Consider the following 15,273-nt stretch of genomic DNA (forward strand, 5'->3'; position numbering starts at 1 on the left):
GCTGACCGGTGTGCAGAAATAACTCAGGGACCCTTGGCTTGACCCAGGCAAGTCCTGCATCTCTGAAGATGTCTCTGGCCAAGTTCTTCTAGTGATACACAGGGATTGTCCAGCAGAAGAGAGAAGGAAAATCCCAGCCATAAACCATACCTAGTTTTGAAACCACGCTTTGATCAGCAAGGGTTTATGGAGAACAAAGGTGTTCCTATTTTGGAAGATTATCGAAAATACCTTTGAATGACCCTTTGTCCTGCCAAAAAAGCGGGCCTCGGGATGAAAGATGGTAATCGAGCAGTCAGCAAAGAGTCCGCATCATGATCTTGCCTTCCTCTTAAAAATGGGACTGGGCGACTGTTTGTACTGTCACGTGTGAAACTGATCCTGCAACCATTTTTTTCGGATAATGAAGAATGATGTGGAAAGAAAAGCGTTGGAAATAAAATTGGAGTGCACACGCTCAGGAGTGTCCCCAGAGGGGTCAAAAAAGTCAAGAGAGCAGCCGCCACCGTGTAGTCAAAGCCCCGTCCCCTTGGCAATGCACGTTAAAAAAACACAGTGGAGCTTTGATCACACGTTGGGGCTGCCGTCTCAACTCTTTTGACCCAGGTACAAAGGGATGGGGCTTCAGTCCCAGGGTTGTGGATGCCATCTTGACTTTTTTGACCCCCTTCCCTGCTGATACCCCTGCACACCCTTGAGAAACTCCATCTCATCGTATTGCTTTGCTTCCAATTTTTAAAAAAAATGTTTTCCCACTACAAGTAGTCCTCGACTTACGACCATCCATTTAGCAACTGTTGGAAGTTACAACGGTGTTGAAAAAAGTGACTTATGACCAGTCCTCACACATATGACTGTCGCAGCGTCCCCGTGGTCACATGAACAAAATTCGGGCGCTTGGCAACTGGCACGGATAACTTCGCCCAGTGGCTCCATATAGATGTTAAACAGGAGTAGAGAAAGTACCGAACCCTGGGGCACCCTACCAAGGGTGGGACTTCTCCCCTGCAATCCACCCCGACTGGAACTGGCCCCAGAGGAAAGAAGCAAACCAACACAATACAATGTGGAGTCCTTGGGGTTCTCTGAACTTGGCTGTTTTCTTGCAAACGTTTTGTTACTCGTCTAGGTAACATCTTCAGTGCTAGAACGGAGTGGGGTTTGCTCTCTGTTTGTATATAGTGGCTTGCCGTGCCAGTGTTGGTGGGGGTGGGGGTTTTGTTTTTTCTCCTGGTAGTTCCTTGATTAGGGTATTGTTTACTGCTTGATTGTATTTCTGGTGATAATCTTGGGGTTAATCTCTGCTTATCTGGGTGATGCAAGAAAACAACCAAGCTGAGATAACCCCACGGGCTCCACAGTTCAACCCTGAGCTACACATATTCACTTCTATTGGTACAATACAATGTCACCCACACTTAACCCCTGGAGCTGGTCCAGAAGGATACCATAGTTGATGGTACTGAAAGCCACCGAGAGATCAAGAAGAGCCAGGATGGATGCACTACCCCCACCCCGCTCCCGCCAGAGATCACCCAAAAGTGCAACCAATGCTTGTTCAGTCCCGTACCCAGATTTGAATCCACACGGAAAGGGTCCAGATAATCCTCTTTATCCAGGATCCTCTGAAGCTGCTGCACAATCACCTTCTCAACAATCTTCCCTGAAAAGGGAAGGTTGGAGACTAGATAAAAATTGTCCGCAACTGTTGGGTCTAGCGAATGGCTTCTTGAGGTGGGGGTGAACCAACGCCTCTTTAAGAGAAGAAGGGAAAACCCCCTCTGGCAAGGAAGAATTCCCCACTGCCAGCACCCAACCACATGTCCCATCCCAGGTGGCCTTAGCTAACCAGGATGGACATGGATCTAACATACAGGTGGCCAAGCTCACAGTCATGAGGACCGTGTCCACTTCCTCAGGTCCAACAGGATCAAACTCCCCCCAGGTAATGAGGAAGACTGTGCCCCAGTCACCTCCATAGGACATGCTCCAAGGATGGAGTCTAACTGGGAGCTGATCCAAGTGATTTTGTCCAACAGATGCCCAGCATATTCCTCTGAATGGCCTTGCAGGTAGACCTCTGAGCCCAATTGACCCAAAAGGGCTGGAGTCAGCCTAAACGAGGCTGCCGAGCAGCCATCCTCGGACACAATAAAGGCAGAGAAATATTGATGTTTCACCACCCTCATCACCACAAGGTAGATTTGAATAGCGGCTCTAACTTGTGTCTGGTCAGAGTCATTCCTCGTCACCCTCCAGCGATGCTCTAGGCATCTTCACCCGTCCCATCTCCCTCAACTCCCTGGTAAACCAAGGAGAATAATGGGATGCACAGAAGGAAAGTGGCCACGTGGGCATGATCCAATCCGAAGCCTCCGTTACCTTTTCATTCCAGAGGGCAACCGGGGTCTGTTGGACCATGTAGCTGGTCGGTGGTCTTGATCGCTCAACGTTCCCTCTGGGGAACTAAAACCATTTGCAGGGGAACAAGGACAATCTTCTGCTTGCAAGCGTCCTGTGAACATCTGTTGGCTGCTGGAAGGGACAAAAGGATGCCCTAGGGTGGGCCTTGGCCTGATCATGCTGTCCCTCTGTCAGCAGCTGTAGTCCAGCAACATCTGGAGGACAGAGTCCCACCCCCCACTGAAGCAGGGGATTTTAGGAGGTGGGAATGACGACAATTATAGTAATCGAAATGGCTTTCCTTATGTCAGAGAAAAGTGGGGAGCGGGCTGGGGGTATTGGCAATTTTCCAGAATCTGTTTCTTGCAAGAACAGTTCTTGTTAAAATCTTCAAACGTTGAAGATGTTAATATGATGTAGAACTATATACTCAAGCTTTGGAATCTGTTTATCAGGAATTGTGGTTGTACCAAGCACGGGGGTGTCTAAAAGAATCATATTGAGAAATTGGAAATGCGATTGTTTTCCAGATGTCAACGGAGAGTTGTCAGAAATGTGTGATCTCTGTTTTGGCAAAGGCAGCATTTTCTGCTAATCAAAGGACGCAGCAATACGTGTTACTATGGGAGCAATATTGTGATGTCATACCATAGTATTTTGTACTGTTCATATTACAGTATAGTAGTGAATTTTTTTTAGTAAATCAGTGACTATTAGTAAGTATAAAATGTAAGGAAGATTTTTTTTTCTTACAGTACTTTGTTTTTTCTTTGTTTGGGGTCATCACTTTTCTAATTTTTGAAGTTTTTTTAAAATTTAAAGATTGCTTTGTTCATTGCATCTGTATCAAATTTTTAGAAAAATTGGTTGTTAAAAAAGCTTGTTTAAAAAAAGCTTCTTAAAAAAAAAGCTTGTTATTGCTTTTGAAGAATGCTTGAAGAAGAAAACACTTAGGGAAGGTGTTTTCACTTCTAGAAAAACCTGGAGAAGGAGAATATTGAAAAATCAAATAGCACAGAAGTGGTTCAGCACTGAATTCTTCTAAAATTTTTAAATTTCCTGCTGGTTTTTCACCAGGTCCAACTCTGTTTGGTTTTTCAAGTTTGGCTAGGTAGACTTTGTCCAAAATACAGCTCTGTCATGCTGCCTTCTGGGAGTGGATATTACAATCCCATTGCATTGCTTTAGCGACCAGCAGGGACCTCCATGGGTTGATCTTACCTGTAAAACTTCTTACCCCTTGCAACTAGAATACCCAAAGGACGTTTCCCTACCCCTAGCACCCTCCTTGAAGCAACTGCCCAGGGTGATGCATTGGAAAGCACGAGCAGGGCTTAAACACTCACATATTCCCAAAATGTCTTGGCAGAAAGCAGGATGGCTCATGGAAATGATGGTGTCTTGTAGCCTGGTGTGTGATTGTGGGTTGTTTGATAACCCACAGCTCCAACCAGCCCATGACTCTTGCTTTGCATCCCTTAGAGCAGTGTGGTCCAAACTTGGCCACTTTAAGATGCGTGGACTTCAACTCCCAGAATTCCCCAGCCACCTTGGCTGGCTGGGGAATTCTGGGAGTTGAAGTCCACGCATCTTAAAGTGGCCAAGTTTGGACAACACTGCCTTAGAGCCGCCTCTGGCTATAAGTGTTAATTTTCAGTGGAGAAACTCTAGTTTTTCCAATCCCTTTACATTAAAAAAAATGCACACCCGGGTTATCTGGCTCCACTTTGCTACCCACTCCACTCCCAGCTGTCAAAATATGTATTGAAAAGTTCAGGACCACTCCATCTTCTAACGTTTCTCAACCTGGGCAACTTTAAGATGCGTGGACTTCAACTCCCAGAATTCCCCAGCCAGCATGGCTGGCTGGGGAATTCTGGGAGTTGAAGTCCACACATCTTAAAATTGCCCAGGTTGGAAACACTGCTCTATTCTAACTAAAAGGAACAGGAGCTGGCTCCAAAAAGCATGCAAAGTGTGGGAAACATCTGTTTCCCCTTCCCCATCACCCCAATCTTCCATAGCATCACCAGAACTGGTCAAGCACCATCTCCTGCAGAGAAACCAACCAGTGTGACATCCTGGAAGCACGTTTTTTTTCGAGAGGTGGACACGGGGGTTTAAATACCTAATCCAGCTTCCAAAACGGACCCACCCCCCAAACATAAACACATCGTCCAATATCCTCTAACAGAGGAGACGTTCGGCGAACAAAATAACACAATCCAGATGGTTCTAGTTAAAGATGGTATTTTAATTGGTCCGGCAACTGCAAAATATACAAATTTCCAAAAGGCAGACCTGTTTTATGAGCCGCACTGCTCTTCACCTCCGGGGGGGGGGTGGGAAAGAAAAGAGGGGAAATCGTTCTGTACATACACATACACGCAAAATTTAATGTCACAGAAATTGGGGGAACAAGGGGGAGGAACTCTGTGGTTCTGCAGGATCAGTTAAATAAATAAATAGCCTTTTGCTGTTAAAAATGATAAAAAATATAAATTCAAGTATCAAAGGAAAAAGCCCAACCCAAGGAGGAATCATTGGCGTGGTTTTAAATGGTGTTTCCCCCACTCCATGGGGATTTCCGTGCTATGCCCCATTCTTGTCCCCCACACCCCGCAAACAGAAACTCCCCACACAATTCACAATAATACCGTAGTACCAGCCTTTCAAGCTTTCTCCTTTCTCAGCCTCATGCAGGAATAATCCATTTTGTTCTGAGATTTCTGTATTTCAAAGAGGGGTGGGAGAAACCCTTATTATTCCCCCCTCTTCCCCATTTCCATCTCTTTCAGGTAGATAATATTTGCAAGGAACACTTGGCCTAAAATGTTTATCGCAGGATGCAAGATGCAATTTGTCGGGAAGATTTTGGGGGGGGGGGGGAGGGTTAGTTTTTCTCTTGCACCCGTTTGGCCTATTTGGGGCAGAATTTCAAAGGGAAATATTTGCCGTGTTGGAGAGAAGGTCATTCACACTTCAAATAACTATTTTTTAAAGGAAAAAAAAAAAGATTAATCTCGTGTGCTCAGGCATATACAAGCTCCAAAAACATTCAGAATAAAGAATGTCTTTTAAAAAAACCAAAACCAAAACAAATTATCATAACAAGCAGAAAGAGCCTTTCATCTACATTTAGCATTACTATACACATATAAACCATCTCGGATTAGCAAGTCAACACCTCGGGCCTTGCTCAAGCAATCCTTTATTTTGGAAATAAAACCACCTTTATTGCCCTGCAAGATTACCACGCAAGGCAACTGTCTGCCCTCCTCCAGCAGACCCCAACCTGCCCATGAACTGTCCAACTCCCATGTTGGCTCATCCAGGAGAGCCTTTTCAGCAAAACTTTGGTAGCACAATTCAGTTTTAAAGGGGGCTTACGTGCAAAACAAGGCTACCGTTACTTTTCAGCCTCAGCATCCGTCTTTGCTCACATCGTAGCGTAACGTCGGCACCGGCTTTCCTTTCCAAAGCTCGCGACTACAACACCCCTCATCCCCAGCTAGCCAGGCAACGCCCACTGCACGACGGTAGTTCCAGCTCAGTTCGGCTGAAGGACATCAAGTCCTCAAAGACCTAACTACGTTTTAAATTAGGTTAGGCTTGGTTGGTTTTTTTAAGCTTTCACTTGATTTGAGCTGGCGGTCAGCTGAGGATTTGGGGGCATAACTGGGAAACTGAAGAATGGCTGAAAAGTCAGCAGGAGAAGCTCTGGTCAAAAGGAAGGCGAACTTGCTCAGAAGTACTTCAAAACTAGTGAAATGATCACTTAAAATACTACTACTACTAACATTTCAACAAATAAAAAAGGGGGGGCCCAGGAGGCCCACGATAATCGACCTACCCAAACAAAACCAACCTCTACCTTGTCCTACGTGCTGTTCTAATGCATTGGGGCACATCACACTCTTCACGGTTACATTTCTATTGGCCACTCATTAGGAAGAAACTATACCCCTGCAGTTCTCTCCCTCTCCTTGATACAAAAACTTTCCAAGACAGACGTATGCTGGATACGTTTTTGAGGGAAACCATTGTCAGTGGCTAACTCAAGAGGGGAAAGCTGGAAAAAACAGCCCCGTGGGCTCTGATTTGCAGACCTCCACGAGTGACCCCGTTGCCGAAGGCTCACTCATTGGTCGACATGCACACGCCCTGTTTGCACCATGAGCTGCTCGTACATAAATATGCATGTTAAGCCTTCAGTGGTCTCCAAACAGACCTTCCCACAAGCCAGAGACACAAACCGGGGGGCGGGGGGAGGCAAGGTGGAGCAGAACCACACCCGCAGGGCTGAAAAGATGACCAGTGCATCTATAACACTGGACTTAAAAATGGGCTGGGGTCCTTCCTGAGTGGGACGTCCCCCACCCCCCCAAGAAAAGAAGCAAAGGTGTGCAAAGTGTCATACACGTCACAAAAAAACATCCCAGAGCAGGGCCAGAACGCAATCCGTGTGGGGACTGGGATGTTCAGGGACGGAACTTTTTATGCGCCCCTAGATGAGATGGGAGGCGCTAACTTACAAAGTCTGGTTTGTGCATATGCTCCGTGGAACTACAAACGCCCTTTAATCATCGCTCTTCCACACGTTCGGCCTCTATTCCTCTTCTCTGCCAGGTCTGTGAACAAGCTATCGGGTCTCTCTTGGGCCAGTTCGAAACAACAGCTAAAATTACGGGAGAATCCCTTCTCTCGGTAAACATCCGAAGTGAAAACCAACGTGATGGAACAGACCCACAGATATAACCAAGGACACCTTTTATCTCCCCTTTGCTACACTGATTTAGCTACAGCCCACCTACATTGACCCTTTATCTTAGACCAGCTGGGATCTCACAGTGTTTTCCTGCAAGGGAAGCTTTCTTGTCGCGTAAGAAAAAAAGAACAACACCCACCAGGACTTGGGACAGATGGTGTGCACAGGAGCACTTTGGTGCTTGCTAAAGTCTACCAAAGTGGGGCAGATGAAGAAAAAAACAGCTTTAAAATCAGGTTTGGATCCACAGTTTATATGCTGATGAACTAAGTCTCTTTTCCTTTTTTTTTCCCCCCATCTCTCTTCTCTCTCGCGTTTCCTGGTATTTCCTCCTTCCGCAGCTCCATTTTCTTAAGCCCAAGAAGGCAAGATAACCAGCGATGGAGATCATCAACAAAAGTTAGACCTGGAGTTGAACGGAGACGTGGAGCAGACTGCAAGTTTCGGAAATGAGTGACGCCGTGGCGCTTGGCTTCCACCCGCGGTTCCTGAAACACCGCCGAAAGTCGTTCAAGATTGCGTCTGGGAACAGTTCAGGTTCTGGCAACAAAGCAAGGAAAAGAGACGGGAAGACCCGCATGAACCAGTGGCTTTGTGTTTGGAGAAAGGGGAGGAGAAACAGCACAATTAAAACAGCATGCAGAGGAGCAGAAGACACAATGGCGGTCAAGTAAGAAAAATTATCTGGGGGGGCAACTTGGGGGTGAAATGATGCCAAGAGAAAAAGGTTGTTAGATATGCGGGCAAGATCCCTGTTGTCTGTACCAGGGGCTATGTCTTCCATGTCTCTTGGACTGAATTCTAAAAAATGGTCAAGTCACCTCAGATCCACAGACAATTGATTGCTTTTTGAGGCTAACACAAATCTGCTGGCTGAAAGGAGCCTGGAGATGCCCTGATGCTTTGCGGGAGAACTACATGTTACTTTTAAAGATGAGACCTATGGATTGCGCATATGGGTTGTGCCTTGTGTCCTACAGTTCCACGTCAAAGGCATGTCCTAAAGTTTTTTTTGTAGGACATCCCAAGCGTCTGAAAAATGGATGAAGCCTGCAGCGAGACCGAGAAAGTTGGATCCTGCTTAGTGTCACAAAACAGGACAAAGCAGGAACCTAAAATTATCACTGCAGTATTCTCTTAAAGAAAGCCCTGCACCACTTCACATTGTAAATGCAACATAATCATTTTGACCGCTCGTTTCAGAAACATACAAGCAAACTTTTCTGCACAAAAAGTTTCAATCCCAGCAGGGGTGAAGTGGCACAATTTCCCCCCGCTTTCCAGAACGGAACTGCCTGCCCTTCTATCTTGTTCTGCTCCATCAACAAATTAGGAATGCATTTTTATAACTGTTGTCATCTCGGGGATGGTATCGCCTGGCTCAACGCTTTAGGAGTAGGAGGCTAAGCAGAATTGGACCTGGTTAGGATGGGATGGGAGAGCTCTAGGAAATCCTATGGGCATAGCTGGATTGAGAAGTTGGAAAAAACATTCTGGAGAAGGGAGCGGGAAACAATTTCTATATTTCTGCTAAGTACAGAATCCTCAGGAGCTGAGCTTGACTTAAAAGGGACTTTGAAGAACACCTGATAGTAGACAAACATTCAGTGTAACTTTAAAGACAATATGCACACAAACTGGAGGTGAGCCATCGATGATCCATAGGCTCCTATAGATAACACAAAAAATAGCATGCCTCCGGGCTGCTAGAGAATCCTTGGACCACACCATTAAAGAAACTGACTCCTTGGAAGATTATCTCCTTTACCTCACTAATCATCAATTAAACCCCTTGGGGCGAGAGGGGGAGCAGAAATGAAAGAGAAGCATTCAAAACATTTGGTGGCTGAAATATCCCAGCCTGCAAAAGCCTCTTGCTCCAAACAGGATGTTTTGGGATCAGGAGATTTCAGCCTCGGTATGTTCTGCATACCATTTGCTCTGCTCTCAAAAAGCAAATGCCGAGCCTTAAAGCCTTCAGCACAGAGAGCACCTCATTAAAACGAAAAAAGAAAAAAAAAAAGTTATTTCAGGGAAAGGGAGCCATGCCCTACCAGAAGGGTCACTTTTATAAGAGCTACCTAACCCCAAATGAATATGCATTTCTCTCTCTCCTCCTCCTAAGAAAAAGGAGAAGAAGGGAGGGAGGGAAAGGGAAGGAAGGAAAGGAGGAAGGAGGGAGAGAAGGAGGAGGAGGAAGACACCAAAAATCTTTGCAGCAGCTGTTACTCCAATGCAAAGAAGTGAGGTTAGCACAAATGCAACACACAACACAGCAAACTCCCTTTGGAAATCTGAGTGAAGCTGAAAGTTGGGAGAAGGGAAGGCCATGCACCCGTATTTCAGTATGAGAAGAACGAAGAGAAGGAGATGGGAAGGACGGCCATCTATCATGGGTGAAAGGGAAAGGCTTGCCATGGCATTTGCTCAACACCTGGGTGCACACGCTTCACCAGCACCCCAAAATTGGGCCAGCACCAGAATCTGGCGTCCGTTTCCACCTTTAAGCCAAGTCTTCTCTGTTGCCCTTTTAAAACATTTGGCCCCTGGCTTGGTGGAGGAGAAAATCTCCATTTTAATGCATTTCTGTCAGGGGCAGACAGGATTTTCCACGGACCTGTTGCTCCCTTGCCAGGAAAAGATGCTGCCAGAATTTATTCCTAAGAATTGTGTTTAGCCCCAGGACTGACTCCCGTGCTCCGTTTCAGGAATAACGTTATGTCTTCCTGCGCGTATGTCAGATTACAGCTCCGTTCATCAGTTTGAACGTGGAATTTAGCCCAAGCTATTGGCAATGAAGGAGTACTTGTTAAGAAGGATCTTTACACCTTTCCAACAGCCCTTGGGATCTTTTCACCAAGCGGCGCGTCGATCGAATATTAAACCCAGGAAGCTGCAGGATTCCGGCCTGATCCATCTAGCGAAGGATCGCTTACCCTGCCAACGTCACACAACGCACTAAACTCAGGATCACGAAGCAGAAGTGCTCTGTTCACAGAACATGCTATGCCCAGACTGGCCAACCCTGGCTCTACCCCGATGGCTGGGTTCACACCACACGTTAAGAGATGGGCCAGGTTCCCACAAGAGCTAGAACTTCCAAAAAACCACCTCCGTTTTAGCTTAGTCTAACGTGTTGTGTGAACGAGCCCCCGGCTAGCAGGGATTTGGGACCAATCTTCTTTCTGCATCTCCCTGAATTCATGTCTTGGGCTCTAGTGGTGAGATACAAGCCTTTCAAAAAGAAAAAAACCTTACAAGCAAAATGCAGGTCCCAACGGGGATTCACCATCCCCTTGCACTGCAAATCGTGACTTGGCCGCTTTCAGATAAGAGGTTTTATAAGCTATCTGAGGCCATCGTGGTATTCTTGTTGCACCGAAATGGGAAATGCTTTCCCAGGGTTTAAAAACAAAGGTGCAAAGACCTCGTGGAAAATTAAGAGCAAAACACGGTTTCTCGGCAGCAAGACGAAGACCCAGCCAGCCGGGCAGCGAAGAAACGCGTTCAATCACCACCACAGCCATAAAAAAAAAAAAAAAAAATTACTTACAGGCAAGCCTTCCCCAGTAATGGCTGTAAAGAGACAAAGGAAAAAGAGAGAGAGAAAAAAATAAAGGTAAAGAAATCCGTAAGGGTGCGTAAAAGCTCAGCACCTGGAAAATGGCAGCCCAAAGATGGGAAGGGGAGGGAGAGATAAACCAAGAGATGTGAAGCACCCAGCACCCAGCATCAGTGTCCAGCAGTACCATGGTGGGGAGGGGGAATGGAGAGGTGCTAACAGAGATTGCTTCAGGCTTCACATTACAACAGCATTTCTCAACCTGGGCAATTTCAAGATGCGTGGACTTCAACTCCCAGAATTCCCCAGCCAGCCATGCTGGCTGGGGAATTCTGGGAGTTGAAGTCCACGCATCTTAAAATTGCCCAGGTTGGAAACACTGCAGTAGAGAATCAGGCCAGGCCGGTTTGACTGCTACGTATCCAGCAAAAAACTTGCAGAAATCTAACCTGTCCCATCTAAAAAAGAAAAGAAAATGTGTTGAGTCGTGGCAATCTTGTTCCTCTGGCCCTCCAAAACAGCCTTGGGGCAGAGATTACAAGCAAACAGACGAAGCATTCCCAGGAGGAACTTCTCCCGCTTGAGGGTCACAGAGCCCGCCAGCAAGCTGAATGCAAAAGCGCTCCTTTTGGCGGACTTTCCACTTATTCCCGTGAAACATGTTTCTGACTCCTCCTGGTCTGCTTCCACGGGAAGGATTGCTGTGGTCTGGGTTGCTGGAGAGCCGCCCCCCCCACCAAAACCCAGGCGGGATCGGATGACACGGAAATGGTTAGTTCCTAATCTGGGTCCATAATCAGAGGCGTCGTTTGAGAATGGCAAAGGGAGACTATAATCAACTTAAAAGCATGGACCGGGAGGAACCAAGGCAGCATTCAACCAAAGTAGAAACCAACTGGACGTTCTTAAAGGCATGTCCATCAAAGGTTGCAAGGAGAAGATGGCTCCCTCGATCATTCAGCGCAACCGGGTTTCGTGGCCACTCAAGGTCTTGCCCAGTCAAGATCAAGGCACTCGCTCGCTCGCTCACTCACTCACACGCACGTGCAAGTTAGTTTAGGTAGCGAGCAGGACACCTCCGGTCCTCCAATGACACCAGGGGAGAAGGTCCGTGGGGGTCAGAGAGAAGTATCCTGGGGTGTCGCGCTCATCCAAACCACATCAAGCAAGACCAAGAACGCCCTCCTAAGAGGTCGAGCCACAGGACGCTCAGGCACGCCGAGCGGGAAAAGTCACAACACACGTCGGCCATCACCACAAAAACACACCAACAAAAGAAGAGAACCAACTTGTGCGGGATGCTGGACCGCCCCTTCCGGGGGTAGGCAGGAATGGATTGGCATGGCAGCGGAAGCAGGAGCGTGTTCCTCGAACCTGTTCATGCGAGGTTTTTTGATGGGGTCGGGGCTGGCCAGAGGGACGACACTATTGCGTCTCATGATCGCATTAGGTCCCTTCTTTGCATCCTAAATTGGAGCGAGAGAAAGATAAGAAAAATAACAATATAAAAGGAGGTGAGAGGTATGAAAAGAAAGAAATAAAAAAATGGGTTCGCCGTAACACACCACGAAACAAAAGCAAAGAGAGCGAACTTTTTGCTAGGTGAGCTCTGAGGTTCTTTCCAACCCTTACGTTCTATGCTTCTAGGAAACGGGATTTTGAAAGCCTAAAAATGACCAGCGTTTCTAGTTTCTGCAGGCAGACGAAGAGGACGGAAAGACTTTGGGGATCAGGGGTTCAGCTACTCTCTGGCTGAGGTCCTCACTTGATCAGGGTTTCCACCCCTAACAGGAGGCGGGGCCAGACTAAAGAGGTAGGCGGAGCCAGACAAGAATCAACATTCAATTAGCCTCGACCATCTTTTCCCTGCAAAAGGCGGGGTGGAAGTCAGCAGCTTTTTATTAGTTAAACAGTTGAGAACCTGCTGCTTTCATAGGGGAGAAGATTATTTGTTATTAAGCAAATAAAGACACCCTAGACAGCAAGTGAAGCCACAGAAGACCAAATCTGAACACTGTCTTATCTTTACCAGCACTATAAAGCATTGCATAATACCCGGTTCCTTTTATGCATAAACCAGTTTAAATTTTGCCTTTCAGCTCAAAATTCCTACATTGGTAGCTCCCGAATTTAGATCGTTCTAAAGGTCCACAACCCGCCTTTAAGCCACAGAAAGAAGCCTTCGACTCAATCAGCTCTTGGTCCTTATTTGCTGGCCCCGGTGATGAGCAACAGCTCTTCAGGGTTGTAGACAAGATTTCCAGCCCTGCTGCTGGAAGCTCAAGGACTGAACTGGGAAACTTTTGCACATTGTCTATTACATGCGCACACCCCCATGAACAAGAAACAAATTGGCCTAATGTGTTGATCTAGCCAGTATTCTAAGGCTTAACAAATGGAGCCAGGCGGGTCTCACAGGGGAGAGCATACTACAAGGCGAAGGGGGCGCTACTGAAAAAGCCCTGCTTCTTGCAAAGGACAACAGGACTTTCCCATTTTTGGTAAAGTCTGATTCTCGGTTGTGATCTTCCCAGCGGGGGGCTGAGATGGAAGTGGGGGGGATTGCCTGATGGAGAAGGCAGCAGAGAAGAAGATGGCCACTCGGGGGGGGGGGAAACTAGCCACTGTCATTCACATCGTAGCTCCAAGTAGGAACCTTGATTTATGGGACCCCAAGAGAGAAGCTGCGTTGTTCACCAAACAGATCCTGGCAACGGGGGCTAGCTCCCTGGCAGTTTCTTGCCTCCTTGTTTTAACAAGCAAAGCCCAATTTACAATAAACCCCCAGGGTTGTCGTAGTTAGGAAAAAAAACTTATTCAGAAAAGACACGGAAGCAGATGTTGGTGGTAGCGGAATCTGAAATCGTAGCGGATGTCAAGGAGGTACTATGGGGTAGTTTCTTCCTCTTCCCTGCCAAAGGGGGAGCATTCGGTCATGGGGGCCCCGCACAGGCCATCGGAATGGAACAGCTGATGCACAAGTCTGACCTCCTTATTGAGAACTAGGGCCTTGTATCTGGGAGGCACTTTGAACAGTCAACAATGCAGGTAAAGTTGATTTTTCCTACCTCTTCCTACTGCTGTAATTGCTATCCTTCTATCACTAACCAGGTGTGAGGAAGTGAACGCTAGCCAAGAAAGGGGACCTGGTGCTGAACATTTTGGGGGAATAAGGGTGCCTATCCTATGATCGTGTGTGGCGGGGGGATAGAAGGGCCCCTTAGCAAGTCAGTGGCCCTCACCTCTGGTCTGTCCCGGTGAGTGTTCACAGCTTCCACGTTCAAATATATGGACTCCACTCTGCAACCTTAGAGAGAAGAAAGGAGGAGGGATGAGGCACAGTTCATCAGTTTGCTACGCTGTTTAGCCAGACAATGAGATCAAAACAGACTAAGTCCTTGGAAAGGGTGTGTGTGTGTTTAAAGTAACTCAAATTAAAATGACTGGGTTTTTAAAAGCAACTTGAACCAGCAAGGGTCAAACGGGGCCTGAGAAAAGCATTTGTCCTTCTCGGATGCCAGAGAAAGGCAAGGATATTAAATCAAATCAGATCAGAAGTATATAATAGCATCAGCTAATTTCTTTAATCAGGGAACAGCCCCAAGAATTTTCTGCACTGCAGTAGGATAACGCTGGTGGTGACTTTGGCAAAAGCAGAAGGGGTAAATTGTCCCCTGGAATGAGCCACAGGACATTTTTCCTGGGCTAAACCATCTGTTCTGACTGCAAATAAAGTAAAATATGACCATGGGGTATTGATTGGGGCTTATACAATCGGTGCTAAATTGATCCTTCTACATTCTGTGGAACATTTTAACATTTTAGCTGAATTACCTTAAATCTTATCTTAATTCACCGATAGGAGTAAAGATCTCAGGGCTGGTGGGGAGGCATTAAAACTTAAATTTGCTTGTCGTTGCTAAAAATGTATGTTGTGGGTGCCCCTCTGTAGCTTGGGAGATTTCCCCAGGCAAACTGCATATATTCAGTCAATGGAAATGCTAGAACTTGATTTTAAAAATCGAAGCCAGGGTTCTTAAACTCCCAGGTTCTCCATATTCAGTGGACTCCGCATGTTGGTGGGAGGGATATGAAGACCAAGAATTCATCAACAATGAAATATCGGGTAGCCTTGCCACTCATGAATATGCCCACATAAAGCTCTCTCAGTTTGTCTGGAATGTTACTGTCCTTCTCTGACAACTCAACACAATGAGGTCTAGCGCCTTACATTTTTTGCTTATGAAAAGCTGAAGGTCTCAAAACTTCAACAAACCCAAACAGCCCAAAATCCCAGATATGCTGAGATTACATCACTCAGGATTCCCAGCTACTACAAAATCATCTAGGAACTCTGGGAGTGGAGGTCCCAACGTATCTGGAGGACTGCAGGTTCAGAAGACTTGGGGGGAGACTGAACATCCGCCTGAGGCACAGAGGCTGGGTTCCCACAGAGGCTAAACCCAGGTTAACAAACACAATGGTTGTGCTCACATGGCAGGCCACACCCAAATAACCACCCCAACTACCCCGCTCGCCT

The 15,273-nt window shown here is 46.7% G+C and overlaps 1 protein-coding gene across 2 annotated transcripts in view; it reads right to left on the minus strand.

Moving 5' to 3' along the window:
- Positions 1-4,636: 4,636 nt before the first annotated feature.
- PFKFB3 (6-phosphofructo-2-kinase/fructose-2,6-biphosphatase 3) overlaps positions 4,637-15,273 on the minus strand; it is a 60,268-nt gene continuing 49,631 nt past the window's right edge. For both annotated transcript variants that reach the window (XM_088141417.1, XM_088141415.1), the window contains exons 13-15: positions 13,976-14,040; positions 12,023-12,199; positions 4,637-7,711 (exon numbers count right to left, since the gene is read on the minus strand). In XM_088141417.1, coding sequence (XP_087997543.1) covers positions 7,682-7,711; positions 12,023-12,199; positions 13,976-14,040 — 272 coding nt within the window. In that variant the 3' untranslated portion in view covers positions 4,637-7,681. The remainder of the gene's footprint in view (positions 7,712-12,022; positions 12,200-13,975; positions 14,041-15,273) is intronic.

Source organism: Python bivittatus, unplaced genomic scaffold (assembly GCF_059951505.1).
Source record: "Python bivittatus isolate LINGU-HERP-01145 unplaced genomic scaffold, Pbiv_v1 ctg000330_np1212, whole genome shotgun sequence".
Taxonomy (NCBI): domain Eukaryota; kingdom Metazoa; phylum Chordata; class Lepidosauria; order Squamata; family Pythonidae; genus Python; species Python bivittatus.